Source organism: Nanorana parkeri, unplaced genomic scaffold (assembly GCF_000935625.1).
Source record: "Nanorana parkeri isolate BGI_ZX_2015 unplaced genomic scaffold, ASM93562v1 scaffold1450, whole genome shotgun sequence".
In the NCBI taxonomy this organism is placed as follows: Eukaryota; Metazoa; Chordata; class Amphibia; order Anura; family Dicroglossidae; genus Nanorana; species Nanorana parkeri.
Window position 1 is genome coordinate 381064 of NW_017307718.1, and position 26213 is coordinate 407276.

The 26213-nt window shown below is 40.6% G+C and overlaps 1 protein-coding gene across 1 annotated transcript in view; it reads right to left on the reverse strand.

Moving 5' to 3' along the window:
• The window catches only part of LOC108798321 (serine/threonine-protein kinase LMTK3-like), a 63012-nt gene that overhangs the window by 32904 nt on the left and 3895 nt on the right, over nucleotides 1-26213 (reverse strand). Inside the window, exons 2-5 of the mRNA XM_018570059.1 lie at nucleotides 18838-18968; nucleotides 12855-13005; nucleotides 8407-8477; nucleotides 7603-7721 (exon numbers count right to left, since the gene is read on the reverse strand). Coding sequence (XP_018425561.1) covers nucleotides 7603-7721; nucleotides 8407-8477; nucleotides 12855-13005; nucleotides 18838-18968 — 472 coding nt within the window. The remainder of the gene's footprint in view (nucleotides 1-7602; nucleotides 7722-8406; nucleotides 8478-12854; nucleotides 13006-18837; nucleotides 18969-26213) is intronic.

Consider the following 26213-nt stretch of genomic DNA (forward strand, 5'->3'; position numbering starts at 1 on the left):
ACGGTACCACACAAACACTTGCTACATTGGAGGTGAGGAGATTAAGGGGGGGAAATATTTTCCATGTACAAGATGTTCAATGGTGGCAGCAACATTAGCGATAAACTATTTAAAATTAACTCCATTACAAAAACTAGAGGCCACCACCTAAAATTGGTGGAAAAAAAATTCCAGCACAAGAGGCGAAGGGGGTTGTTCACAGTTAGAGCGGTTAGGGTCTGGAACTCACTGCCACAGGTGGTGATTTCAGCTAAGAGTGTGGAATTGTTCAAGAAACTTTTGGACGATTTCCTAAGGGACTGTAATATACAGGGGTACAAGTACTCCTAAGAATGAGATCCTATAGGTTGGACTTGATGGACTAATGTCTTTATTCAACCTCAAATACTATGTAACTATGCTATTTCATCCTACAGGAAATGGTTTGGGTCAAATTTATTTTCAAGCATTGTTTTAAACGTAATACATTCTTAAACTGATATTTTTTATCTGTTTCTTTTTACTATTTATCTAAGCCACTCTTGTATTTTTCTCTGTGAATGTTACTGGGTGGAAAACTCCAAGGCAATTATCTTACCAGCATGTTTTTTACTGTGGCAAAAAAGTAGAGCACCAGGAGGAAACCCACATAAATGTGGAGAGAACATACAAACACCATGGAAGTAGTATCTCTGATGAAAAGTGAACCCTGGATCCCTGCATTATAGTGATAACCATTAAATCAATATACTACCTATAGTACAGAACAATGGCACTACTTGCATATCAGATGTTAATTCACCTGTGTGCATCATTACCTGTTTTACATTTTTCAGGCTCATTGAACAAAGCAAAGAGAAACATGCAAAATGCCCACAATGATAAATCAGAATTCATCAGATTTCAATAAAGTTAATTCTGATAGGTTACTTGCATTACCTTAATGAACAAACTGGTATAGTTATATGCTGTGGCACAGAGAAGGTTAGGAAACTCAGTTGTAAGCTGGTAAATTATACTAATTCCATTATTACATAAAGTTAATATTATTTTTCCTGCTCTTTCAACATTTTCATCTCCTCCTGAGCAAAACAAGCCAGGCAAAGATCTAGGTCACTCTTCCATTATGGGTTAGAACATCCCTGATTAGGGTTTCGGTTTGTACACAGATTAATATGATTTTAAAAGAACGTAAATGAATCCTAAATTGGCACTAATACATTTTTTAAGTCTTTAAAATATTTTACTGTTCAAGTTCAGCCAAGACCTGGATTTTTTGTCCCTCTACCTACCTGTTCACATGGGAACACAACAGTTCCCACGTTGAGGGCAGTTGAGTAGAGGAAACAAACCTTTACTCTACTATATACTGTACAATGGGGGGGATTTGTTAAAACTGGAGCAGACAGAAGCTGAAGCAGTTGCCCATGGCAACCAATCAGCATCTCTCTTCAGTTTGCTCAGGTCAGATTTGAAAATGAGACAGAGACGCTGATTGGTTGCAGTGCAAATCTGCTCCAGTTTTAATAAATTCCCACCACTCTGTTTTCATGTCATAAAATCTATTTTGAACATGACAATATTAAAGCATTTTTTTTAAGGCAAAATAAAAAAATACATATGCAGTACCTCTCTGCAATACATTACATCAGCCCATGTTTTATCCCTTGACAGACTCTGCAAATACAATAAAGTAATTTCCTACTGTGGACAGAAAACACACAGCATTTTTGTGAATGAGTGGTGTAAGCCCTGCTTTTTGTCTTTTGCTAGTACAGGGAGGGCTAAATAGCTTCTGGGAGATAACATACGCAGAGAGCAAAACACACAACTCTGAGGTATTTTTGCATAAAAAAATTTAACAAAATAATTTCAATGGTATATTTAACAGCCCAAAAAGGAGCAAATAAGAGAAGTTGGTTGTTAGGGTTTACATACACTTTAACAACAGAAGACATACAGCTACACGTATAAACGTGCCTGATTCTCAAACAATTATACATTGTCAGCAAAGTATTTTTTTTACATTTATTCCCAAGCGCTCACAGTCATCTTGTTTCAGAACAGCTTCAACTCTCTAGAGGATAACAAGGGACAGAGCATTCTCCATCAACTATCCATCTACTAGATTGGAGAAGGTAGGAAGAAGGAAGATACAATAGAAGGAGGAGAGGGGGAAATGCAACTGGGGAGTGGCTTGCCTTGCCACATACGGGTGGCTCCATAGGACCCTGCAAGGTAAGGGAGCCACCCTAAATAGCATCAGTTCTCAGAATACATTCTGCAGAAAGCAAACTTTGAAAACATCAAGGAGCAGCATTCATTGTGAGTGATTTAAAGCAGTATTAAACTCTCAATTATAAGTATTCCTTATATTCTTGCTGAAGCACTTACAGTCATCATGTTTCTGAACAACTTCAATTCTTACAGCATCACTTCCCTGAAATACTTGTCAAGAGCACAAGAGACAGAGCAGTCTCCAGCAGCTGTCCATCTACTAGCTTTGAGAATGGAGAAGGAATGAGCCAGGAGCAGGGGAGAGGCTTGCCCTGCTGTGTTTGTGTGTTTGTGCAGACACACATGGCTTACTAGCACACACAAGGGTGGCTCAATAGGACTCTGCAAGGGAAAGGAGCCACCGTAAAACGTAAAACAGGATATCAGGGCCAGTGTTCAGGGGACTAGCTGATTCTACAGGAAACTAACATTTTTAAACAAAGACCCATATCCATTGTAAGTGATTTCATCAGCATCTAAAATAGCTTAAATACGTTGTGGCTTTAATTTCATTTTAATAGATATTTTTTTAAATCAGATAATTTTTTTATTGAACATTTTCAGACAAAAAACAATCCACACACGTACAAAGTACAATGTCAAAGCGTTGCAGATACTTATTGATGTAAAGGATAATACACTTCAAAACGAGACACAAACCAAGTAAAACAAACCAAAAAAGAAAAAACAATAGAACAATACAGAGGCGTACATACAATATGTGCACATACAGTAGCATCGTATTGAGCCGTCCACCCTGGAACATTTTAATAGATATTTGCTTAGTTCTAAAAAATATATCGACATTTCTAAAAATCAATTATAATATCCTTTAGTAGTAAAAATTAATTTTAAAAAACCCTGCAAATTAGAATTGCACATGCATGCACATATTTATACATAAATATATATATATATAGCCTCGGGGTGCCTCTCTGAATATAGATTGTGCTGGATTATGTTTATTTTAGTAACAATATGCAAAACTTTTATTGGATATAACGTCCATTTATTCGGACAAATCGTCACACATATCAAAGTAACCCTGATGAACGGACCCTGCGTGGCCCCAAAAACATTGGTTACTTTGATATGTGCGACGATTTGTCCGAATAAATGGACGGTACCATTTGAATATTACCTACTGAGTGCTGGTGATTCCTGGTTTCTACTATCTGATGTGCATGGCGCCATCTGTGATTAGCACTGCAAGCACCACCATTGTGATTTGGGCCGTAGACGATGCGTAGGGGTACCTACTGTTTTTCAACATTTCATAAATGGGTATTTGCTATGAAAATAGTGCAAATACCACTTTTTAAATGTATAAATGTATCCTTACAATAAACCTGTCACAAAGATGGGCAATTAAAACTGAGGTCTCTTTTGGCTTCCAATGCTTCCTATTAATTTCTGCTGGCCAATGAGATCTTAAATCCATCATATAATAACATCAATAGCAAGCCTTAGCAGGTGGGGGGGTTAAGATCTGGATTAGCATTTTTGTGATAGCTTTTCTTTAATTGTTAATTGCCAATTTACCGTAGGTCTGTAGTACCTAATTGTAGGGACAGAGTAAGGGCTTGTTCACACCATGTCTGTTCAGCTGCCTTTTCTGCAGTAGAGTTAAAAAAAACACAGCTCAATGGACATGGTGTGAACCAGCCCTCTGCCACAACAGCCAATCACAAATCATAATATATTTCAGTAGGTACTTTGAAATGAAGAACCTCATAATCTGATTGACAGCTAATGTAGTTACTGTATTGATTATTCTTAGCATTATCATTATTTTTTGAGCATAACATTGTATAACGCTTTAGGTTTTTTTATATTAAATAATTGCTGTTTTTCTATAGTTAATGCTCTTTTTGGCAGAACCGTAGCTAGCTCCCTTTGCGTCCGAGGCAAGAACAAAAAATTGTGCCCCCACAATAGGCGCTTGACGTCTCCCGAGGCCCCACAATAGGCATCATGTGACGTCTGCAACACAACTTAGCAAGAGGCACCATGAAGACCAAGGAGCTCTCCAAATAGGTAATTGACAAAGTTGTGGAGAAGTACAAATCAGGGTTGGCTTATAAAAAAATATCCGAAACTTTGAACATCCCATGGAGCACCATTAAATCCATTATAAAAAATGGGAAGAATATGGCACCATAACAAACCTTCCAAAAGAGGGTTGCCCACCAAAACCCATGGACTAGGCAAGGAGGGCATTATTAAGAGAGGCAACAAAGAAACCACAGATAACTCTGAGGCAGCTGCAAATCTCCACAGTGGAGATTGGAGTATCTTTCCATTGGACCACTTTAAGCTGTATACTCCGCAGAGGGTGCCTTCATGGAAGAATGGGCAGAAAAAAGCTGTCGCTTACAGAAATAAATAAGCAAACGTGTTTGCTGTTCGCCAAAAGGCATGTGGGAGACTCCCTAAACATATAGAAGAAGGTACTCTGGTTAGGTTGAGAATAAAATTGAGCTTTTTGGCCTTCAAGGCATGCGTGGCACAAACCCAAGACTTCTCATCATCCCAAGAACACCATCATAGTGAAGCTTGGTGGTAGCAGCATCATGCTGTGGGGATGTTTTACATCTGCAAGGAATGGCAAACTGGTCAGAATTGAAGGAATGATGGATGGCGCTAAATACAGGGAAATTCTTCAGGAAAACCTGTTTCAGTCTGCCAGAGATTTGAGACTGGGATGGAGGTTCATCTTCCAGCAGGACAATGACCCTAAGCATACTGCTAAAGCAACACTCGAGTGGTTTAGGGGACACATTTAATTGTCTTTGAATGGCCTACTCAAAGCCCAGACCTCAATCCAGTTGAGAATCTGTGGAATGACTTAAAGAATAAAGATTGCTGTACACCTGCGAAACCCATCCAACTTGAAAGAGCTGGAGCAGTTTTGCCTTGAAGAATGGGCAAAAATCCCAGTGGCTAGATGTGCCAAGCTTATAGAGACGTACCCCAAGAGACTTGCAGCTGTAATTGCTGCAAAAGGTGGCTCTACAAAGTATTGACTTTGGGTGTGGTGAATAGTTATGCACATTCTAGTTTTCTGTTTTGTTTTTTTTTGTCGTATTATTATATTTATATTATTATTACCTGCTAAACAACACTGGACGTTGTGATTGACCCTGGATTACGTCAGTGAATCCATTTTTGCAAAAACTTTTTTTCAATAAAAGACTTGTCTTTTGCTTTTTTTTTCAAATAAAGGATTTTTTCAAAAGTCTGGCCTCTATTTTACAATTGTATTTAACCCTTTAGTGAATGGGTAGGGGTACAAGTACCCCATACTCATTCACAAGGAGGGGCGCATCTAGGTACCCCTTTATTAAATGGATACCCTGATGTGAATAAGCCCTCCTGCCCGCACCCCCACAACCAACGCCCCAGGCCTTTTGGGAAGAGGCCCTTGTCCCCATCGGCACGGGGACAAGGTGCTTTTCCAGGGGCGACACTGGAAAAGCACCCTCCCAGTGCCAAGGGCATTTGGCACACTTTTTTTTGCAATGCAGAGGCAGAAGAGGCTCCCAGTCCAGCTGTGCCCCCCACAGTGAGGCACCCAACTGTTTGCCTCTTCTGCCCCAGCTGGGCCCTGCAAAAAACCTGATCATTAATCTTTGTAAATTGAATTTTGCATACACAAGAAGGGCACAAAAATTGATATTACATTCATGCAGTAAGCTGAGCTTGCTAACACAACCTTTACTGATTTGAAAATACAATCAATTATAAAAATACCAAATAATGCACAGCAAATACAATTTGCACTACAGTGAATTAACCTGAATTAAGGTAATATAACATAATAGAAGGAATAAAAGCAATTACAGAAAATCAGATTGCATTGGGGTAATTTTAAATAAAGGTATTCTTCATATTGTAATTTAAAAACAAATAATTTCATTATAATGTAATAAATCTGAATTTTGTAAGATGTCTCCATGATGCATTGATATGAATACAGAATGCATTTTTTTAGCTGGAAAAAAAAAGCCATGCATGTGTGCACAGCATAATTAAAATAACTGATTTATTGTTAGTGTAAACATAACTAGTATATATGGGGGAGTCTGACTCAGTACTGTGTGTCCTTGTATAAAGCACATGCTTTGGTTATCTTTTACACCAGACCATTTTTATCACGAGTTTACATTTGATTTTTATTTCCATTGTAAGTCAGTTGATAAAGCCTTTCCTATAACTTCTATACACTAAATGGAATGGAGCACTTGGATGAGGCAAGGTAATGTTAAAAATACTTTAAAGAGACATTGTCATTGTGGTAAGGGGGGTGGGTGGCACCTTTAGAAGTGCCAGCACATACCTACAGAAGTTTCACAAACCCTTCGGACACAGCATTGCTCTACTGAACCACAGTTGACTATGCAGGTCTACAGGACATATCTCTAAAAAAAATTTATAAGAAGAACCACCTGGCTTTTTATTATTGGAAATTATGGGAACCAAATCATATTTAAACTAGACAGGGCCCTCCTGATTGGTCACTGGGTATGTTTATATCCTTTTTTCTCTTGTACTGGTGACCAAGTAACTACAAGGGTTCCAGCACCAGTCTGGATTGATGTGAAGGAGAAAACACCACATTAGGTTGATGGTCTAAGGGGGAAGGGGGAGGGGGGGGCAACCTTTACTAGCTTCTTTCTTCCAAAACTGATCACTAACCTAGTATTTATTTGCATACAGAATGTAGTAAAGATTTGACATGTCTGCGGGTCTTTTAGTTGTAGTGATACCAATCTGACAATTACAAATATAACTTGATTGGTTTATTTGCAATTCATATATCAAACCTTTTATCTTAATTTGATTTAAGCACTGTAACTGTACAGCGATGGTAAATATTTACATATTCTATACAAACAGTGACTAAGCTTTAAAACAAGCCCTCACTGACCTTTGTACCTGCAGGCACTGTGGATTCATTCGAGAAGAGAAGCAGTGAATTTGTTCAAGCCTGGTCTCAACACTCTGCTCTCCCCTCTTCCTGCGCACCATCTATGTGTGTTTACATTAGAGATTACAAGGTAGGCAGGCTGGCAAGTCACTTTTGGAAGGGAGGATGCAAATGAGCTACTTAGACAAAATGAACATTAGAGAGTGTTTGTTTCAATTTTGAGGATGAATTACTCCACAGTGCCGGTAACAACAAAGGTCTGTATGGGCTTGTTTAAAGCTTATTTACTACTTGTTTACAACATGTAAATATTTGAATGTCTATAGCCTGGCTAGAGTTCTATGAGACAAACTGAATTCTAATACAAATGAAACACAGTTTTAGCTTTTAAATCTCAGTACTGTGACGCATCTAACCTGTAAGGCTGGGCTTCTGACAGGAACTTCCGCTGCTCCAAAGGGCTGGCATTCACTCTGAGTTCTTTAACCACCACTTGTGCTGGAGTATAATCTGAGAATATCTCCCCCAATATCACCTGTCACACAGGATTATAAAAAAACATGTTTGTTCACCTTAAATGTAACATGAACATTTTTCTTGATTCTTTAGTTTTCTTGAGAAGTGGCCCAACTACAGTAATGATCAGGTGGAGAGGGGAATGATAATTATTGAAGTCATTCAGACAGGAAATGAAGATAGTTTAAGACAGCTGCTGCAACATTAAGGGGATATATTGTGGAGATGCAAGCTTTTGAGAGTAATCAGTTTCAACACAGGAGAGTGCTTTCAGCAAGTGAGGGGGGGTGAAGGTAAGGCTGGAGTTGAGATTTAAACTTGTAAAATGCTGATAGTTTTTCTGTCACAAAATTAAAAAGGAGAAAAAAAAAACTCCCCTCTAAAGAATAAATGTTATTGATACCTGCCCCCAACCTATGGTGTCTATGGAATCCCACTGACCTGACTCACTTCTGGAAGTGTCATAATCATGGTCCCCAGTCGAGGTTAGGAGTTAGTGGTAGGTACCAAAGAACGTGGTGGGGAACCAGAAATCTTACAGTCTCTGGAAGTGTGTAGGTGTGAGTGGAAGGAGAGGTGAGTATAACATATCTTCTTTTCAAGGGAATATTTCCTCATTTTTACTTTTACTATAAGGTCACTTTAAGGCAAGAAATTCCTTATTTTAGATAAATTAATTATTGTTGCTATAAATGTAGACTTACCTTTCCAAACCATCCATTTCCAATCTCTTGAAGATAGCTCAGGTCCTGACGGCTGAACCCAGTCTGTTTTACTGGTTAAAGAAAATTTCAGTTACTAACAAACACTTTAAATTGTGGCATACTATTAGAAAATTGTGGAGTACTACTCTACTATAAAATTTAAAGTCCTGGCTCAGCCTTCTCTGAAAGTAGAACTACACCCTTCTATCCCTTACAGCCAAGGAAGGTGGCATCTTAGCTTCAATATAGATTGCAGTTGCCATTGTGCTGCACATGTGATCAGCTTTGACACCAGCCATTTGAGGGCTTGAAAGTTTGATTGAGAGCTGAAATAGGCACACTAGCAACCTTGGCAATTGGCATGCCTTAAAAGTAGTACCTGATTTATTATAAGCTTATGAAAAAAAGCCTAATTTGTTGTAAATTTTGAGATGAATTAAACATGTGGGCCAGCCCTCACAGCTTGGTCCATATGTCTAATTATTACTAGACATGTGCGAATGTATCCGAATTCCCAATTACAGATATAACGAATGCAAACAAATCCGAATTTCCGATTCCAAAATTTGTTAGCGGTAATCTGTACGAAATTTCATTTGTTGGACGAACTTTCGTTGCAGCAAAGTGACATTTGAGGAACAAAAAAAAACTGGTCGGGGATGGAGCTACTCTTTTCGGACTCTTAAGCTGTTCTGCTTCCTTTAGTATCTATTTCTTTTTCCTCTTTTTGTCTGTTTTTTTTAATTATTTATTTATTTTTTTCTTTATGCTCACACATGTGAGCCGTTTAGTACATAGATGCTGGACAGAAAGTCTCCTATTTGATATAGATATGGAGGAGATCATAACAAATGTTTGCTTCAGACATAGGCGGATCCCTAGGTCAGATATTCCTCTCAGACTGTTCTAATTTTTGATTTTAGTGATGGGGGATAAATTGGCAAGAATAGGTGGATAGATATGTTCTGTTGTACAGAACTACTATATATTGTGTGTATAGCCTCTAGTGATCCCCTCCTACTACTTGATTACGCTAATGTGGAAGAAACTGTAATGCAATTGTATGTTATACTGATTGTGCATCATGTGCTATTTTATTGTCTTATTGTAATTTGGAAAAATTAATAAAATACTCAAGAGTTAAATGTCACTTTGCTGCAATAAACTAACGAAACGACAATGAAACAAAATAGAAACGACATTTCGTACGAATTACCGCTAACGAATTTCGTCCGAATCCGAATTCCGAAACGAATCGACTTTCGGACCCGAATTCCGTAAAACGAAATAACGCAAAATCCGAATCAAAATGAAACGAAACGAAACAAATTTTTTGCTCATGCACATGTCACTGATAGTAAACAAGCCACTTTCACCAATATTGTTGTTGACTGTCAAGTTCCCTGCGGAGCGATAGGCGGAGGAAGGGACATGACTGATGCAGGTGAGACCCGAACAAGAATGAGTTAGGTGAGTATTGGATGGAAGGGTGTTTTTCTGTTGGGTTTGAAAAGGGGGAGGGAGGGCCAGCTAGCATAGTGATAGGTGGGTTTAGCTTGGGGGTGGAGTTAGGTGGGCCATCTTACTGTACAGTGTGAGGTAAGGAACTATTTTAGGTAGGAGAGAAAAGGAATCAGTCAGGGGTGAGCTCAGTGTTTTTTGGCTAGGAAAGTAGTCCCTTACCACGATGGCTGCAGAGCTGGAATCTTTGCTTCAGCGGATTTGGGATCAGGCGTCGACCCATGGCCTGGATTGGGTGAGTCGGCAACTAGATGAGGAATTCCCCACACCATCCCATGAATCCGGTAGGAAGAGGAGGAGTAGGCCACCGAAGCGTCTGAGCCCTGATGTCACCGTGGGACGTGAGCGGAGGAGGCTGAGTCCCGCAGGGGAACGTTCAGCTGCAATGTGAGGCAGGGGGGAGGGGCCAGGCACGGAGCTCAGTGGGTCCTTCAGCTCCTGTCAGCAGTCTTTCTGTCAGGGCTGTGACTGGGGCTAGGCTGCCCTTGGATCTGCCTGCAGCAGAAGGAAGGGGCTTGGGAGCTGTTTCTGGGTCACAACCCAGGTGCAGAGAGTACATGGTTGTGACAGATGAGTGGGGGGACGCCAGTGATATGGCTCCCCCCTTGCACTTAGAGGTTTATAGGGGGGCTGATGCCTGCTCCCTTAGCGGGAGGCCAGCCCATGGGATTTCAGCAACCCTGGGTTCGGTAGGGGCTGCACAGGTTACCTCTATGTGGGCTCCAGGGGCAATGCCAGCTGCTGGCTTGGACACTGGCAGGACATCCTCTCTTTCCAGAGGCTCTTCTCAGGCAGCCCTGGTGGCGCCAGTGCCTGATGGTGTGGGGAGAAGATCGGCTCTGGCGCTGTTGGAACACTCGCAGCCAGGACTGCGCAGGGATGTCTCTTCTTTTCTTCCCCTGCAGGCACATCATTCCGGTGCTCCTCTGCCAGGAGGAACGTTTTCTTCGCAGAGGGCACCTTTCATCCTGGAGTCCATGGTGCAGGAACCTCTGGGCCATCGGCTTCAACAAAGAAGGGAGTATGTTGGTGTTTTAATGACAGCCAGTGCAAGTGGGGATCATCATGCCGCTTCCGCCATGAATGCTCTGGGTGTGGAGGGGCTGGTCACCCCGCCTCCAGCTGTTTCCGGAAGACAGGGGGGACAACAGGAAAAGGGGGTGCAGTTTTACAAGTTGGAAAAAGGGACACCAGTGACGTGATGCTTGACGTGATGCTTCCCTGGCTAAATGATTACCCATATCATGACAAGGCAGCTTTGCTGATTGAGGGTTTCTCGAGGGATTTCGCATCCCCTGCTCCTCCTCGAGTTGGGAGTGGGTGCGAGAAACCTCATTTCAGCACGACAGTATCTGGCTGTAGTTAGGACGAAATTGCAGTCCGGGGCCTTACATGGGATCAGGTATTGCTTAGAGTCACTCAGTGGTTGCGGAGATGGGGTCCCCCGATGTCATTGTTTTTCATGCCGGTGGCAATGAAAAGGCTGCCCATGGGCAAGATTCTGCAAACAAAATTAAGCCTGCCCAATAAACTTTGCAATTCCCGCAGTGTGATTTTTTTCCATGACAAGGCCTTGGAGATCAAGGCTCGCAACTCCACTAACTTGTCCTCAGGAAGCCTGCATGCTGGTCACCGCACCATGAAGAACCTCATTGTTGACATTAAAGATGTATTTTTGCATCTCTGGGAGCTGTACCCAGAGCTGATTTTGATCTGGTCAGAGATAGTTCATCGTCGGTTGTGGCGGGGGGCGTTCTCCCATGATGCTGTTTGTCATACCAGCATCAAGGTGAATAAGGCAGTGTCCAAATTTGTTAGAAGCACAGGTGGTATAGTGGTTCGGCACAGGCTACTAGAGGCACACGCCAATTACCTGGGAAAAGATGGTGTACACCTTACGGAGGTTGGTCTGGATGTTTTTAATTTTGGTCTTAGGGAAGGGTTGGAGGTGGCCCTTGGTGTGTGGCGGGGCATGCGGGGTTGAGGCTTCAACCCCTCATGGTGGTGGCGGGTCCCTGGCGGTGCAATACGACGACAAAGAACTGGCTCTCCGCAAAGTGAAAAGGGGCGGAGTAGTAGGGAAGTGCCAATGGTGGGGCTACTGGGCTCTATAGCTTGGTAGCCAGTAAGAACTTGGGCAACTGTTGGTGGGCGTACCCACTCGGGCCAGCATATGGGTGGCCGGTGGCTGGTACAGTAAACAATGGGTCATGGTACACCCCCGTAAGCGGTGAGTGGTGTTTTTTGGCACTCATCAGGGACCGAAGTATTTTGTCCTTAATACATAATATGTTCTGCTATTATTTTAAATGTTTACATCGCTGTGGCCATTCAACCCTCCAATAAATGTTATTACATTAAGTTTTTTGAAATTACTGTGTTCAGTGTGTTATTTAGGTGGGAGGTGAGGGTTATTTGGCCTTGCAGTCAGTCATGCAAGGGACAGTTGTTCATTGCGCAGCAAACGTTATGACTCTTATAGTGTCATGTAAAAGTTATATAGTATTAGTGAGATTGTTTGAGATGACTACTACTAGGTTTATAGTGGGCAGAGTACGAAAACCATTATTTCTACTTTCCTTGTTAAGGCCGTGCAGATTAAATTTGGCATTGGTATTTATTTGAAAGTCCAATTAAAGCAGATCTGCTCTAATGGACATGGAGTAAAGACGAGGAAGTCATTGGAGATTTCTTCTGGCACACAGTGCACCCAGGCAATTTGTAAAAAGTGTGCAAGGTTTTTGGATATGTGCATTGTTGTAATAATTAAATAAAATAGTGTAGACTTTGTAGTAGTATTTTCACCTTTGAAATTGTAATGCTCTATACACAGTGTAAAACAGAAATAGACAAAATAGAGATTAAAGGTCAAGTTCAGAATACTCTATTAGTAGTTACTAATATCATTTTATAAACATGATATTTACCTGTTTTAGGAGCCTGTGTGTTGGGGACAGGTAAGGAGACCTCAGAGAGTGGCAGGATGTATACATCAGGGATAGACTGAGAAGAGGAGGTCTCCTCGGCAGGCGGCGTGTACTCCCCAGAGAACTCTTCTCCATCTGGATTCTCAAACTCCTAAAAGACATGGCGATACTGAAAATGTAAACAATATCTTTACCTTATTCCAAGATGGTAAACAGGATAAAGTAAAATTGTCTACAACAGTGAGACATATGTCTTCCATGGGTCACCCAAAATTGATGTCAGTTCATTAGATGTCACTAAAGGGGACAGAGGTGAACAACCTTACTTTGCTATAGATACTGGAGCTGGCCATAAGCAAGATAAGGGAAATCATTTTTATTAGCAAACATGCAACTACTAACTAGTACATATCTGAGGAGACCCTAAAGAACAGTATGCATGGCATCAGCTTCTGTCTGCTTAGTCTTCAGAAATCATCCAAAGTGTTTTATATTGACTCATTAAAATGTTCAAAGTGCTCTGAGGAAAACATATTTGTCATATAATCAGACTGTCTGTAGAGCAGTGAAATCAATTTAGATTTCTTGACAATCTCAGGTATCAATAGTCAATTTTAGTTGTCCCTCGCACAAGTGGGTCATACCCCTGCTTTTACTCACTTCAAGGATAGATGTTCAATCACAGAATACATTAAATGCTCCAACCCTTATTGACTCCCTTTCTAAAAAGATAGAATTTCCTTTACTTTGGTATAAGCGTCAAAAAATGCTCTTATTCAGATAAGACAGTAACTACTGTCCATGAAGCAAATTGACCTATAGCAGGGCTATAGTTGAAAACTGCAGAGCAGGTGTATACACATCTTCTCTTTGATTTTTTGGATTTGTGGATGTTCATACAATTTATCTTTGGCTACATATGCTCCAATATGGAGCCTCTCATAGTTTTTTGACCTTAGTGGTTAAACAGGTTTTTTTGCAGGCTGGCTGGTGAGTGTGCTGGGACACTTTTTGGTGTTGTACTGTTTAAAGCCCTTCCATGTGCACCTTGCTTTAAAGCTGGTTATGAGTTGATGAGTGCGTTTGCTATTGGTTTTGCTTGACTGATTTGGTGCAGTGACACATTGGGGGTCTCAGCTGCCGTTGTGATGTGCGGGGTCCCTAGTGTATTCCTGTGCCTTTAAGGAGGTTGGGCTGCCTCCTGGTGAACCTTCACCCAATTTATCTTTTGCTACATATGATCCAAGATGAAGACTCTCATAGGTTAGAGTTAGGACCGCACTATACAGAGGGGCCTTGAAGAGGCAGTGCGGCTTCCACATATTCGGCAGAAGACGTGTATCTAAAACCTCTGTTTTTAACCTTAGTAGTTAGACAGGTTTTTTGCAGGCTGGCTTATGAGTGTGCAGGGAAGCTTTTTGCTGTCTTTTATACTTAAGCATAGAAGACCCCATTCCTCTCAAATTGGATGGAGCAGGGGACTCCGTGTCCTCGGTGTCACTGAGGACAACAATAATATCACCCCACCCACGTCTAAAACCCAGGGTTTGGAGGGGTCAAACATCGCTCTTACATCCTCCCCCATTTCCTCCTCCTCCTCACCAGCACTTCAACCCTCCTCTTCATAGTCCTCTTCAACCTCCTGCTGTGTTTCCTAACAGGGATGGAGACAGTAAGTTTCTGCTGACTCTAAAACAGAAACAAGTCCTTCTCTTCCTCCTGCCTCCAGTGCCCGGTCTATCCAGTCACACTGTGTGTGCCCCTGGAGATACACAAGAGGGATTGTTGTACTAATCCCCACCTCATCTTAGCTCACTATTTTAATTGCCTCTTCTAAAGGTGTCAAAATACTACACACATCTTGAAGAATGAGCTATTGATGGGGTGAATGGTACTCCAGCTCCACAGAGCCTACCATGTACCATAGTTGCACGGGTACTCGTTGACAACATGCTGCTGATGCAGCCTCTGCAGCATGGCCAACACTGAGTTCCATCGACATGTAGATGATGCTGGTGCTGCCTTTCTGCTAGGAGGGTAGATTTAAGAAAATCTGGCTGGGTTCAGTTTTAGTGGGGTTCCTCAAATCCTGCTTAAAAGCTCAAAACCCAAACTTAGCATTGAACCCTATTGAAATCTATGGGAGGCAAACCTTGTTAGCAAGTTCAAGTTTTAGGGCTAATAGGCACACTACTCTCAAACAACCAGTCAATCAGAAATGTACCAACTGCAAAAAAAAACAAAAACATTTTTTAAAATAGCATACAGTGGGGAGTGGGTCTTTGCTACTACAAAATACAAAATTCCTTTAAATAACATGCTTGTGGGATGCCTTAAAGCTGTACAAGGTGTTAGAGAACAGCATGGTTTTCACAGACAGTCTCACCGACAGCGCATTTGTGAATGGGGAATTGATTTTTTTTCTTTTACAATTCCTCTTGGCTTACATACTGCAGCAGCACCCCAATCTGATTAATTTCAATTTGAATGTAGTAAATATTTTAAAAAACTGGAAAAAATGGTGTAGCGTTCCTCTTAATATTCCAATCAGACCCTCATACAGTCTGGGGTTGGTCAGGAAAGGGATGACAGCAAAATATCCAGATATCCACCCCTTCCAGTCAGGGCCGTCTTTAATATTGATTGGACCCCGGGCAAACATTTTCTTGGGCCCCCACCACGCCCCCCATGCAATATTGCCCGCTATATGCTGACAGAGCAGAGCCACGCTGCAGCTGGGATGGACAGTGACCGCTCCCTGCAGAGAGAGTGAGTGCATGAACTGAGTGATCAGCGGTATGTGATCGCTCAGTTCTCGATCAAGAGAGCCAACCTGTGGCAGCTTCAGTAACTAGGGGGAAGAGCGCATTTCACTCTCCCCATAGTTCTACTTTCATGTTAAATGTGGATAATGCGCCACCTACCACTTCCACTGCATAGAATAGCAACAATAATAATGACACCTGAGCATGTCCCCTGGTGTCTATTATTATTACGTCCGTCCGTCCCCCCGTGTCATTATTATTATGTCCCCCTGGTGTCATTATTATTATTATTATTATTATGTCCCCTGGTGTCATTATTATTATATCCCCCTGGTGTCATTATCATTATTATGCCCTCTGGAGTCATTATTATTATTATGTCCCCTGGTGTCATTATTATTATGTCTCCTGGAGTCATTACCCCCGGACATAACAATAATGACACCAGGGGATGGACATAACAATAATGACACCAGGGGATGGACATAACAATAATGACACCAGGGGATGGGCATAACAATAATGACACCAGGGGATGGACATAACAATAATGACACCGGGGACCGACAGAACAATAATGACACCAGGGGACAGACCGAACAATAATGACACCAGGGGGATGGACATAACAATAATGACACCAGGGGATGGACATAACAATAATGACACCAGGGGATGGGCATAACAATAATGACACCAGGGGATGGACATAACAATAATGACAACGGGGACCGACAGAACAATAATGACACCAGGGGACAGACCGAACAATAATGACACCAGGGGGATGGACATAACAATAATGACACCAGGGGATGGACATAACAATAATGACACCAGGGGACGGACATAACAATAATGACACAAGGGGATGGACATAACAATAATGACACCAGGGGATGGACATAACAATAATGACACCGGGGGGTGGATATAATAATGACACCGTGGGGTGGACATAACAATAATGACACCACACCAGGGGATGGACATAACAATAACGACACCAGGGGATGGACATAACAATAATGACACCAGGGGATGGACATAACAATAATGACACTGGGGACGGACATAACAATAATGACACCGGGGACGGACATAACAATCATGACACCGGGGACGGACATAACAATCATGACACCGGGGGGACATAATAATAATGACATGGGGGGGACATAATAATAATGACACTGGCGGGACATGCTCAGGTGTCATTCTTATTTTTATACAGATTTACATCATAGCCCAGCAGTGCTATGCTGCACCCTGTGTTATGGGTGCAGGGCCCCACAACAATGATTGGGCCCCGGGCAAGTGCCCCTTTTGCCCTGCCTTAAAGACGGCCCTGCTTCCAGTGTAATGAGTACAGGGGCACATTCCACAAAGAGTTAAAACAAAAAAACACACACATAAAATGAAAAAGTCCTTTATTTGCAACTCAAACACATATTTCCCTGCTTTTAAAATACATTTTATTATTTTCCCTAGAACTAATTTCATATCAGTCATGGCCAGCGAGGTAATCCACATCAATCTACATTACCGCAGCCAGGGATCTGTCGTTTAGCAACAAGAGTGCATCGTGTACACATTGGCGGGCAATGGGTCGTGGTGATTGACGCTGGATTTACATTGCCGGACACCATGATTGACGTAGATTACCTTGCTGGATGCTGTGATTGACATGGAATTACTTCTGGGGACATTAATAAAGGTAATTTTAAAAGCAAGTAAATGTGTTATTTATGTTTTATTATAATTAAAGGAATTTTCAATTCATTGTCTGTGTATTTACTTACTTTTAACTATATGTGGAAATGGGTAAAGGGTCACTAATGTACCCCTGTACTAATTTCTCTGGGAGAGGGTGGCTATCTGGATAACTGTACCTACACTTAGTTTTATTTTTCTTTGAAATGATGTATTTGCGTACTGCAAGGCAAAGGTAGTTCCAACAACGAATGCTGTAGTCAGTAACAAATGAATGCTGTGCTTTGAGCACCCCAAACTTAAAAAAAAGGCTCTGACAACATAGAATAAAATAAACAAAAACCCAAAAGAAATAAAAACCCCAACATACCACCCCTGAAATAAAAACCTACTTATTTTTAAAGGGAAGCCTTTTAGCAGAAACAACCCTATTAAAATACAATAAAAACCAATATATTCACAAAATAAATGAAAAAAAGTATTAATCCCTGAAACAAAAGCCCACTTTTTTAAGTGAAGCCTTGCTGCAAAAAAAGTCTACTCAAAAAAAAAAACCTCTATCAACATAAAATAAAAAACAATATAACCCCAGAAAAGCTTAAAGCAAAACAAAATACTGCCCCCTGAAATTTTTCTAAAGGTAAGCCTTCCACCAAAACCCCCCCCCAAAAAACTTGAACAACAGCTAACAGGGATCACTGACCAGATCAACCACAAAATAAAACTGAAGATAAATAAGCACACAACAATATGAAAATAAGGCACCAAAGGGGTTGATTTCCCAAAAATACAGCTTTCTAACTGACTCTAATGTTCCTGTATCTAGTTTGCATCTAGATTTTGTCACAGGCAAAGGGTGCCCAGCAGGTTAGCACTGTCACAGATGACCATACCTGACTGAAAATGGTCCGGGGTCAACCACATATAGGCCTGTGCCTGGAGCGCTGCCAGCAGCTATGGCCCAGTGTGGCTCTTGTCCCCCAGGCATACAGGCTTCAACATAGCATGGCATTGTTGAGCCTGGTATATTGCATATGCTTTAGGGGGCACCAGGGGGACTGCTGATTCCAAGGAGTTGGAGGATGGGGCCCATGAGGGTGAAATGGTACAGGTGACTGTGCTGTCACCATTGGTAAAGACACATGGTGGTACCACCAGCTCCAGCTTCAAAGTCCCCATTATTGGCCATTCAAACCCTGATTACCATCATGGGTTATAATAGGTCCTTTAAAATTCAGCCTTGTAAATTATACCTTAAATTTGGTGGAACCGTGAAACTTGATTTGCTGCAAACCCACCATGCGGTGAATCCGAACCTCGTCCGTAGCTAGAAAAACTTTGTAGAAAAAGATTTAACACCTACGAGATATACATTAGGCAGCCAATCCTGCCGACTTAAGCACAGCTTTACATCACTCGCCAACAAATACAAGCCATTTTTGAATATAAATTTTAAGTACTGGATGACCTATTTAGTCTCACAGATTTAGAGACACTGGTCTTACCTTGAACCCAACATCTCCTCTCTTGCAGCAGAGGCAGGTGAGGAGCAGGAAAATGAAGGCTAGCAGTCCAGAACAGGAGATAAGCACCACTGCATACGGTGGAGCAAGAGGAGCTCTCTGAGAGGAGCCATCTGCAAGGAGATATGGGAAGATAAGAAAAGGCTTCATAATAGAAATACTGTTGACAAATGATTTAATTTACATTATGGATTTCCAGCACTCCCCAGAGACAAGTCAGGCACTGCTATTGTTCAGCAGCTTGAAATCAGCATTTCAGCCTTTACAAGGCAGAATCAATTGTGTAATGTCATATATCACAATGGAGCCATATTAACAATTTCTAAGCTAAGAAGAACAGAAAGCCTGCAGCATAGTAAAGCAGAGCTATTTCAGTCTAGAGCTCATCTAGAGGGCAACTTTATCCCAATTTACTTTTATTTTATTATTATTATTTTAATAAATATCTACAGCCAAAGGTATGTGGATGATGATTTAAAGGGAATGTTTAATGCTAAATATTAGGATGATTTCCCCTCTTTTAGAATGCATTTTTAGCAAAACATAATGGAACAATTATAACAATTTAGTTAGCTGTTATTTATTAACACTGTATTTATTCAGGATATTGATGAGGATGCAATATTCATATAAAGTGATGGAAGAGTAAAAATGCACGATGGCTCAAAAGCAAAGGGGTATCAATATGGACAAAAGGCAAAAGAATAGTGTGGTGGTCAGGTGTTGCCTTCTCTGACACAATACCAAAACAGATATTATATTATGGCAAGGCCAACCTGGTGATATGTAAAAATTGATGTTGTAACTGAATATGAACAGAGAAAGTCTGTGCAAACAATTACTAGACATGGAGAGGCTTCTCATGCACCTGCTTATAATGGGTTCACCTGAAGCCTCTCCACGTTCATGAACAATGTTTGGTAGCTTCCAGAATCTAGCATTGGTAGATTCAGAACAGCATTATAGTCAGTATCCAGTATCCAGTATTGTAAGCCCAACTGCAGCAGAACACCTTGTGGAAATGGTGCTATAAAAATACATATTTCTATCTTTCTGAGGAACAGTAGCAGTTAAATACTGCTGGTTTCAATGTACATACAAAACCTTGGGGTTCCTCTCTAATTAACAAACGAGCATTCATTCTCAATGGACAAAAAATATAGAATCAAGTGGTCTTAAAATGAGTCCTTAGCTGTCAAAGTCACCTGCTGTAGATATGGTTTTCACTTAATTTGTAACTTTGGGGTATTAATGCAAAGCATACAACTTGAACACCTGGTGATCTGGGAACCTCTTTGCTTGCTTATTTGTAGTACAGGAGAGGTATCTTCAGTCACCTCCACTGCACATTCCTTGTTACCAATCATGCACAGAATGCCTTACACAGCTGCCAATAAGCTTCAGCCCTGCCTTGGAAGATTGTCCGGTCAATAACATATCGAGCAGAGAAAGATAGGGAGAGAGAGGAGGAAGTTACACACCAAAGATTCAGGAAGCAGATCCACTGAAACCACAGGATCTCTGTAGCATCTCTGTAGAATTTGATGGTGAATTACAAAGAACTCAGATTAAGGTATTATACATTGAGAGAACTGTGCAATAGCTGTAAAGCATTAGCAGTCCAGTGACTCGTTTTGCTTGAGTAAATTTTACTTAATGAACATACAGGACTACTCAACTACAACCTCCTTTTCCACATAGACAACTTAGAATGCAATGGAATGGAATAATATCTGCGTAAGGGGAACCCCTAAACATTTGGCACATCTGATATTCCAGCAACAGTTAAATCTTTATTCAAACAAGTTTCTGGATGAACCTCCAGATGCAGAACTGATTATAGACAGGGCTCACAGATCATTAGCCCCATATTATCTGCCGTGTCCAATTTTTTCTTGCAAAAAAGCGATTGTGGTGGCAGCTTGCTCCCTAAACAGTAGTTACACTGTGCTATTGCTACATCTTTTAAAACAGACCCTTCTCTTTTTCGCAAAGCATTATGCCCACATTTTGAGGCCCTGAATAATAAGGAAATCACATATTGTTGGAGTTACCTTTTTCCACAATTCATTGACAAAGATGGTAAATCCTTCACATTTACAACACTCAGGGGGCCTTCCCATTTTATAGGAAAACGTGAACCTCCACAGTGACCACTCAAATGAATTCTGCAAGGCCTCCCACAAAAGAGTAGAGGGTCCCCTGCTGACATACTGCAAGACCCACAGGAACAGCTTTAGGGGCCTGAACTATTCACCACTATACCCCTCCACCAATTCCTGTCACTGTCAGGACACTTGTCTTTGAACTGACCATTTCTGAGTATGGTTCAGTTTCACTTGCCCCACTGAAATTAATTTTACATTTCCTCTTCAAGAAATACAGTATACTAAGGCTCACATTGACAACTTCTCTTTCTGTTATTTTATTTATATACAGTCTCCCAGTATCTACTAGTGGATAATTGTTGTGGTCTCTCCTCCCATTATCACTTTAATGTGTAGCTTCATTTACTGCAAACATTATTGCAGACTTGACTCTCCACCAAGACTCTCCACCTAGTGATGCCTCTCCATATCCACCTCCAAATACTTGCATATACTGTAACGTCCCCATCCTTATGTCACACCTAAATGCGTGGATAACATGCATATTGCTTGTTACTTTTTATTCTTGATGGTTTGTTCTTTAAAGTTCTTTACTCTCCAACCTTGTACCTTGTCCTTATGAGCTTCTTTGACTCTGGTACTTGTTAGAGGTACTCCTGACAAAGCTTACAGTCTTTCTCTTTCCCCATTCCTACCCCCTATGCCAAACTATTTATTATGCCCAAACACATTTTACCGTAGCATATTTCCCCCAATTCAGGAATAGCTTTTACACCATTTGGGTTCACATTATCAACCCTATAACTAAATCAAACAGTGTTTCTATAGGAATCCACAAAAAACATGCTCCTTTTTAAATCCTTGACTAACTTAAAGATCCTCAGGGCAGGTTCATATTTTTGAAATGTACTGTTTCTTGTAAAACACTATCTGTTGCTGGAGATTTTAACTCGATTCTTGAAGGTTCATTGGACTCATTTTTTTGGCTTGTAATTTCTGGTTCCGGTTCTGGGAGCTGAGGGCTGCAGACTGATTATCGGGTAAAATGAGGGAGAGGATTGAAGGAGCTGGACACAGGAGCAAGTCTAACTTCAATTAAGTTTATCTTCACTGGTGATAACATCTCTGGATTGATTGTCTGGGGGATCTTGGGAGATCACTAAAGGAGCAGGATACACAAATACAACTTGTAGTAAGTTCATTTTGACTGCTTTCATGGTCAAATAATTCTAGTGAGTGAGCTACCTTAAGGGCTCTGCATGAGGAAGGAAATCCATCCACATCACAGTGGGTGTTTGGAGCACAGTGTTTTGCCTCTTGTATTGAACTTTGTTGGGACTTTTGCAATATGAGATCTCCATTTATTTGAACACCTGATGCACTTTATATATGACACAAATGTTTACATGAAATGTTATTAGCTATTAACTGAATTACCACATTGATGAATGATTAGTTTTTTAGAATTATCAGAATTCACTGAAGCACTTACTTGCACTTTATGTTGGTGCTTAATAAAGGCACCTCTTTTGTTATTGTTATTATTATTTAGTTTGCACATATATTTAGATTGCAGGTTGAATATTTAACGCTGCACATATTTTTTTTTTCCGATCAAAATTATTTTTATTGGTTTTAGGTGCATTAACAAGTAATCACATGTACATATGCAATGTCGGTCTTGAGAACATGACATGTAGTATGCAAAGTAAAAATAAAGGTATCGTAAAAAAACTATTGACCATTAAAGTCCAAGAAAACATCAAGTAGTCAATGTAACTACAAGCAACACTTTAGCATGGATATTGTGTCAAAGGTGCAGAAAACTAGTTTGAGTTCTCTGGTTCTTGATGGGAGGGGGAAGAAGGGTAAGACATAGGGGTAAGGATGGAAAGGTGGCATGGTAGGAAGAAAGAAAGAAGGAAAAAGAGAGAGAAGTGAGGAAGGGGGAGAAATAAGGAGGAGAAAAATATGTGGGAGATGGAGTAAAATTACATGTTCATTACCTCCGGTATTAAGTCCTTATAGGATCAAGGAATCCACATTGAAAGAGCGAGAAAGGTACAATTCAATCCATGGCTCCCACAGCCTCCGGAATGATACCGTAGCATCCCGTTTGAGAGCGGTAAGCTTCTCGAAAAACATCACGATACTCTGCGTTTGACCTCAGCAAAGGGTAGATCAGGGGACTTCCAAGCATTCGCAATGACCCTTTTAGCTTTCGTAAGGATTAAGGTTATCAATCGATGTTGAGGAACCGTACACACCAATGGTTTTTTATGTAGTAGGGCTTCCAAAGGGTCCTTACGCTGTGCATATTTTATAGATCATTGGACTCAATAGGTAGGCCATCCCTCCCTAGAGCATCATTGTGTAATCTACTAAACTCAAATCCTGAATGCACAGCTAACAAAAGAAATAGTAAAAGCTTTACCTTCCCTGTCCAATCTCTTTACACTTCGGTGCATAACTTCAGCTCCTGTCAGCCTCCCATAATACTTGTAGCAAACAGTCAGCACACCATACAGATCTAACTTCTAAAATAATCTTTATCTTTATAATCTAAACATGCTGAAACATTTCAGCCCCTAAGGACCTTAATGCACAGTTATTGGATTCTTCGAGGATACCAAAACCCACAACCAGGGACTACTTGGCTGTGCATGATAAGTACAGCTGAATATACCACATTTGGATACAACATTCCATCTTCAGTCTCTACCCGACAGCTCATCTTGGTCAAATATTGTTGTCTGACCCTTTTACTGTACCCATACAAACTGCAGATACTCCTCATCGTGCTAATACCTGGAGACTAAATGTTAATCTACTTGATGTGATATGCTGAGATGAAATAGCCTCACTCTGCACCATGTGAGCATCTTAAAATTGATCCTAGACGTCTCCGTACATAATGGGAAACGCTTAAGTGCGTGTTGCAGGGTGTTGCTCTAAAACATAACTTGTAACATAAAAAAGCTAAAGCAGCTCAGATTAAGCTGCTTAAACTCCACAAATTACAAGAAATAGGGACATCTGATAAATCCTCCCATTTCAATTAATAAACCTAACCAACACTAGACAACAACTACACACCCTAAATTAATGAAATGTACCTCATTGCAAAGTTATATCAATTCCACTTTGAAATTAATGCCAAATACTAGCCTGCATTATTCATCAAAAATAAAACAACATCTTATATCCTGAGTATCAAAACTCGAGTTGGTACCCTAACCTATTCTCCCTCTAATAAAGCAGATACATTCCAGTCATTTTATGCAGCTCTAAATGACATTAAAGATAGGTATGCTGCTTTACCTACCTCACCACTTGAGAACAAAATGTCCTTTTATATGATTGAAACTGCTCTCTTTAGGGTTTCTCTCGATGAGCAGGAGTCCTTAAATGCTCTTTTCACAGGCACACAATTTCTACAGGCAGTGTCTTCTTTGTCTTGTAACAAGAGCCCAGGGCTAGACAGATTTGAAAACTTTTATAGACATTCTTGTTCTTTTTTTGTCAAAGTTAGCAACTCGGTTTTTCAGCCCACATGCTAAAGGCACACATAACTATCCTCCCCAAACCAGATAAATGTTTTACCAATTATGGTAGCATTAGACAAAATTCATTGATCAATGTTGAAATAAACCTTTACACTAAAATCTACCGGGGACATTAAAAAAATGTTTAAATTATTTTTACATATATTTCATTTAATAATAATTTTAAAAACAGTTTTTTTTTGTTTACTTTAATTGCTATCACATAGGGGGGCTTACAAGCCACTCATGTGATAGCATATTGGCAGTGACAGGTACTCTTCAAGGTCGGTTTTGGGCGGGGGGGGGGCACATTTGCCGGCCCAGAGAAGCGATCGGGCGACAGCTGAGTCACCTGATCGCTTCTATTGTAAAGCCGACAGTCGGCTTTACAATTGTACACAGAGTCCAGGCGTCTTTAGCCCCTGGGAGTCTGTTTAAACGGGCCGGGTGCCAGTGACGTACTATGGACATAACTGGTCACTAAGGGGTTAACTAGAGCATTGCATACAAATCCAAGTACGCAATGCTGGCACACACCACTATAAACTTTCCTTCTATGCAAATTACCTCTTATTACTGTATACATGACATAACCAACCATCACTATTCCTAAATATTTTAAAAGAGGTCTCTACATTTGGGATGTTGAGTAACTTCAAGGCAAACACAGGTTAATCAGATTTCTTGAATGTCTCCCTACACACTACCCTTCATACTAAACGTAAAAAATGTCTTCCCCTTCAATTTGCAATCTAAATCTAAATCAATCTCAATTTCTTTTCTGGGGGTCCTAATAACACTTGGCTTAAAAACCTGCTTCATTTGAACTCTGGGGAACCCACTAAACCTCTCTTGGCTAGCGAAAGTAAATGTACTTAAAAAAGACCTTACAAATTTGAAACAGTGTCTATCCCCTTGCCACAATCTAATTTTAAATGACTCAGAATGGCAGCTATTAAATTTATCTGGAACCTTATAGATGGTTTAACCAAACCATATCATAACATGCTTTATATCACAAAGCAACTCTTATTCACCTGGTAGATTGGTTCCATGCAGAAAAGACAAAAATCAGAGTTATCTTAGAGAAAGATATTTCCCCTATCGCTTTAAAATAATTCTCTTGGTTGCATCCATCTCCTTGACTACCAACTGATTCCCTTTTATTTTTATTTGCCCATTTACACAGTTGTTGGAATTACTATTTGCTCACATCTGATCTTTCTTTCAGACTGGAACCACTCACTCATATATTTGATTATCTGCAATTTCCTCCAGGCATGTCCTCATATCTTACATTTAGAATGCACTCCTCATATCCAACAATATCGAGACATATCTTGCCCCCAGCTCATTATAATGTCCTGTCTTTAAGCCAGAGTCTCATATCAACATGATGTTGATGTTGTCATATTTTGTTTGATCCCAAAAACCTACAACTTTTACACACATTCTTACAAAGTTTAAGCAGCTCTGTCTGTCTGTGCTAGAATGGGATTAAAGTGATGCACTCCATACTGGAGTCTGCAATCTTATGCAATCTTATGAGAGCCTACAAAAGTAGGAAGACAATGGAGCAGACATGGGCACAGAAATTGGTAAAAGTTTCTTGGAGGAGGGGTGGATCAAAACATTCACACTAAATTCTACCTTTTACATATTTAAACAATACCTGGAGAAGAATTACAAAATAATCTCATGGTGG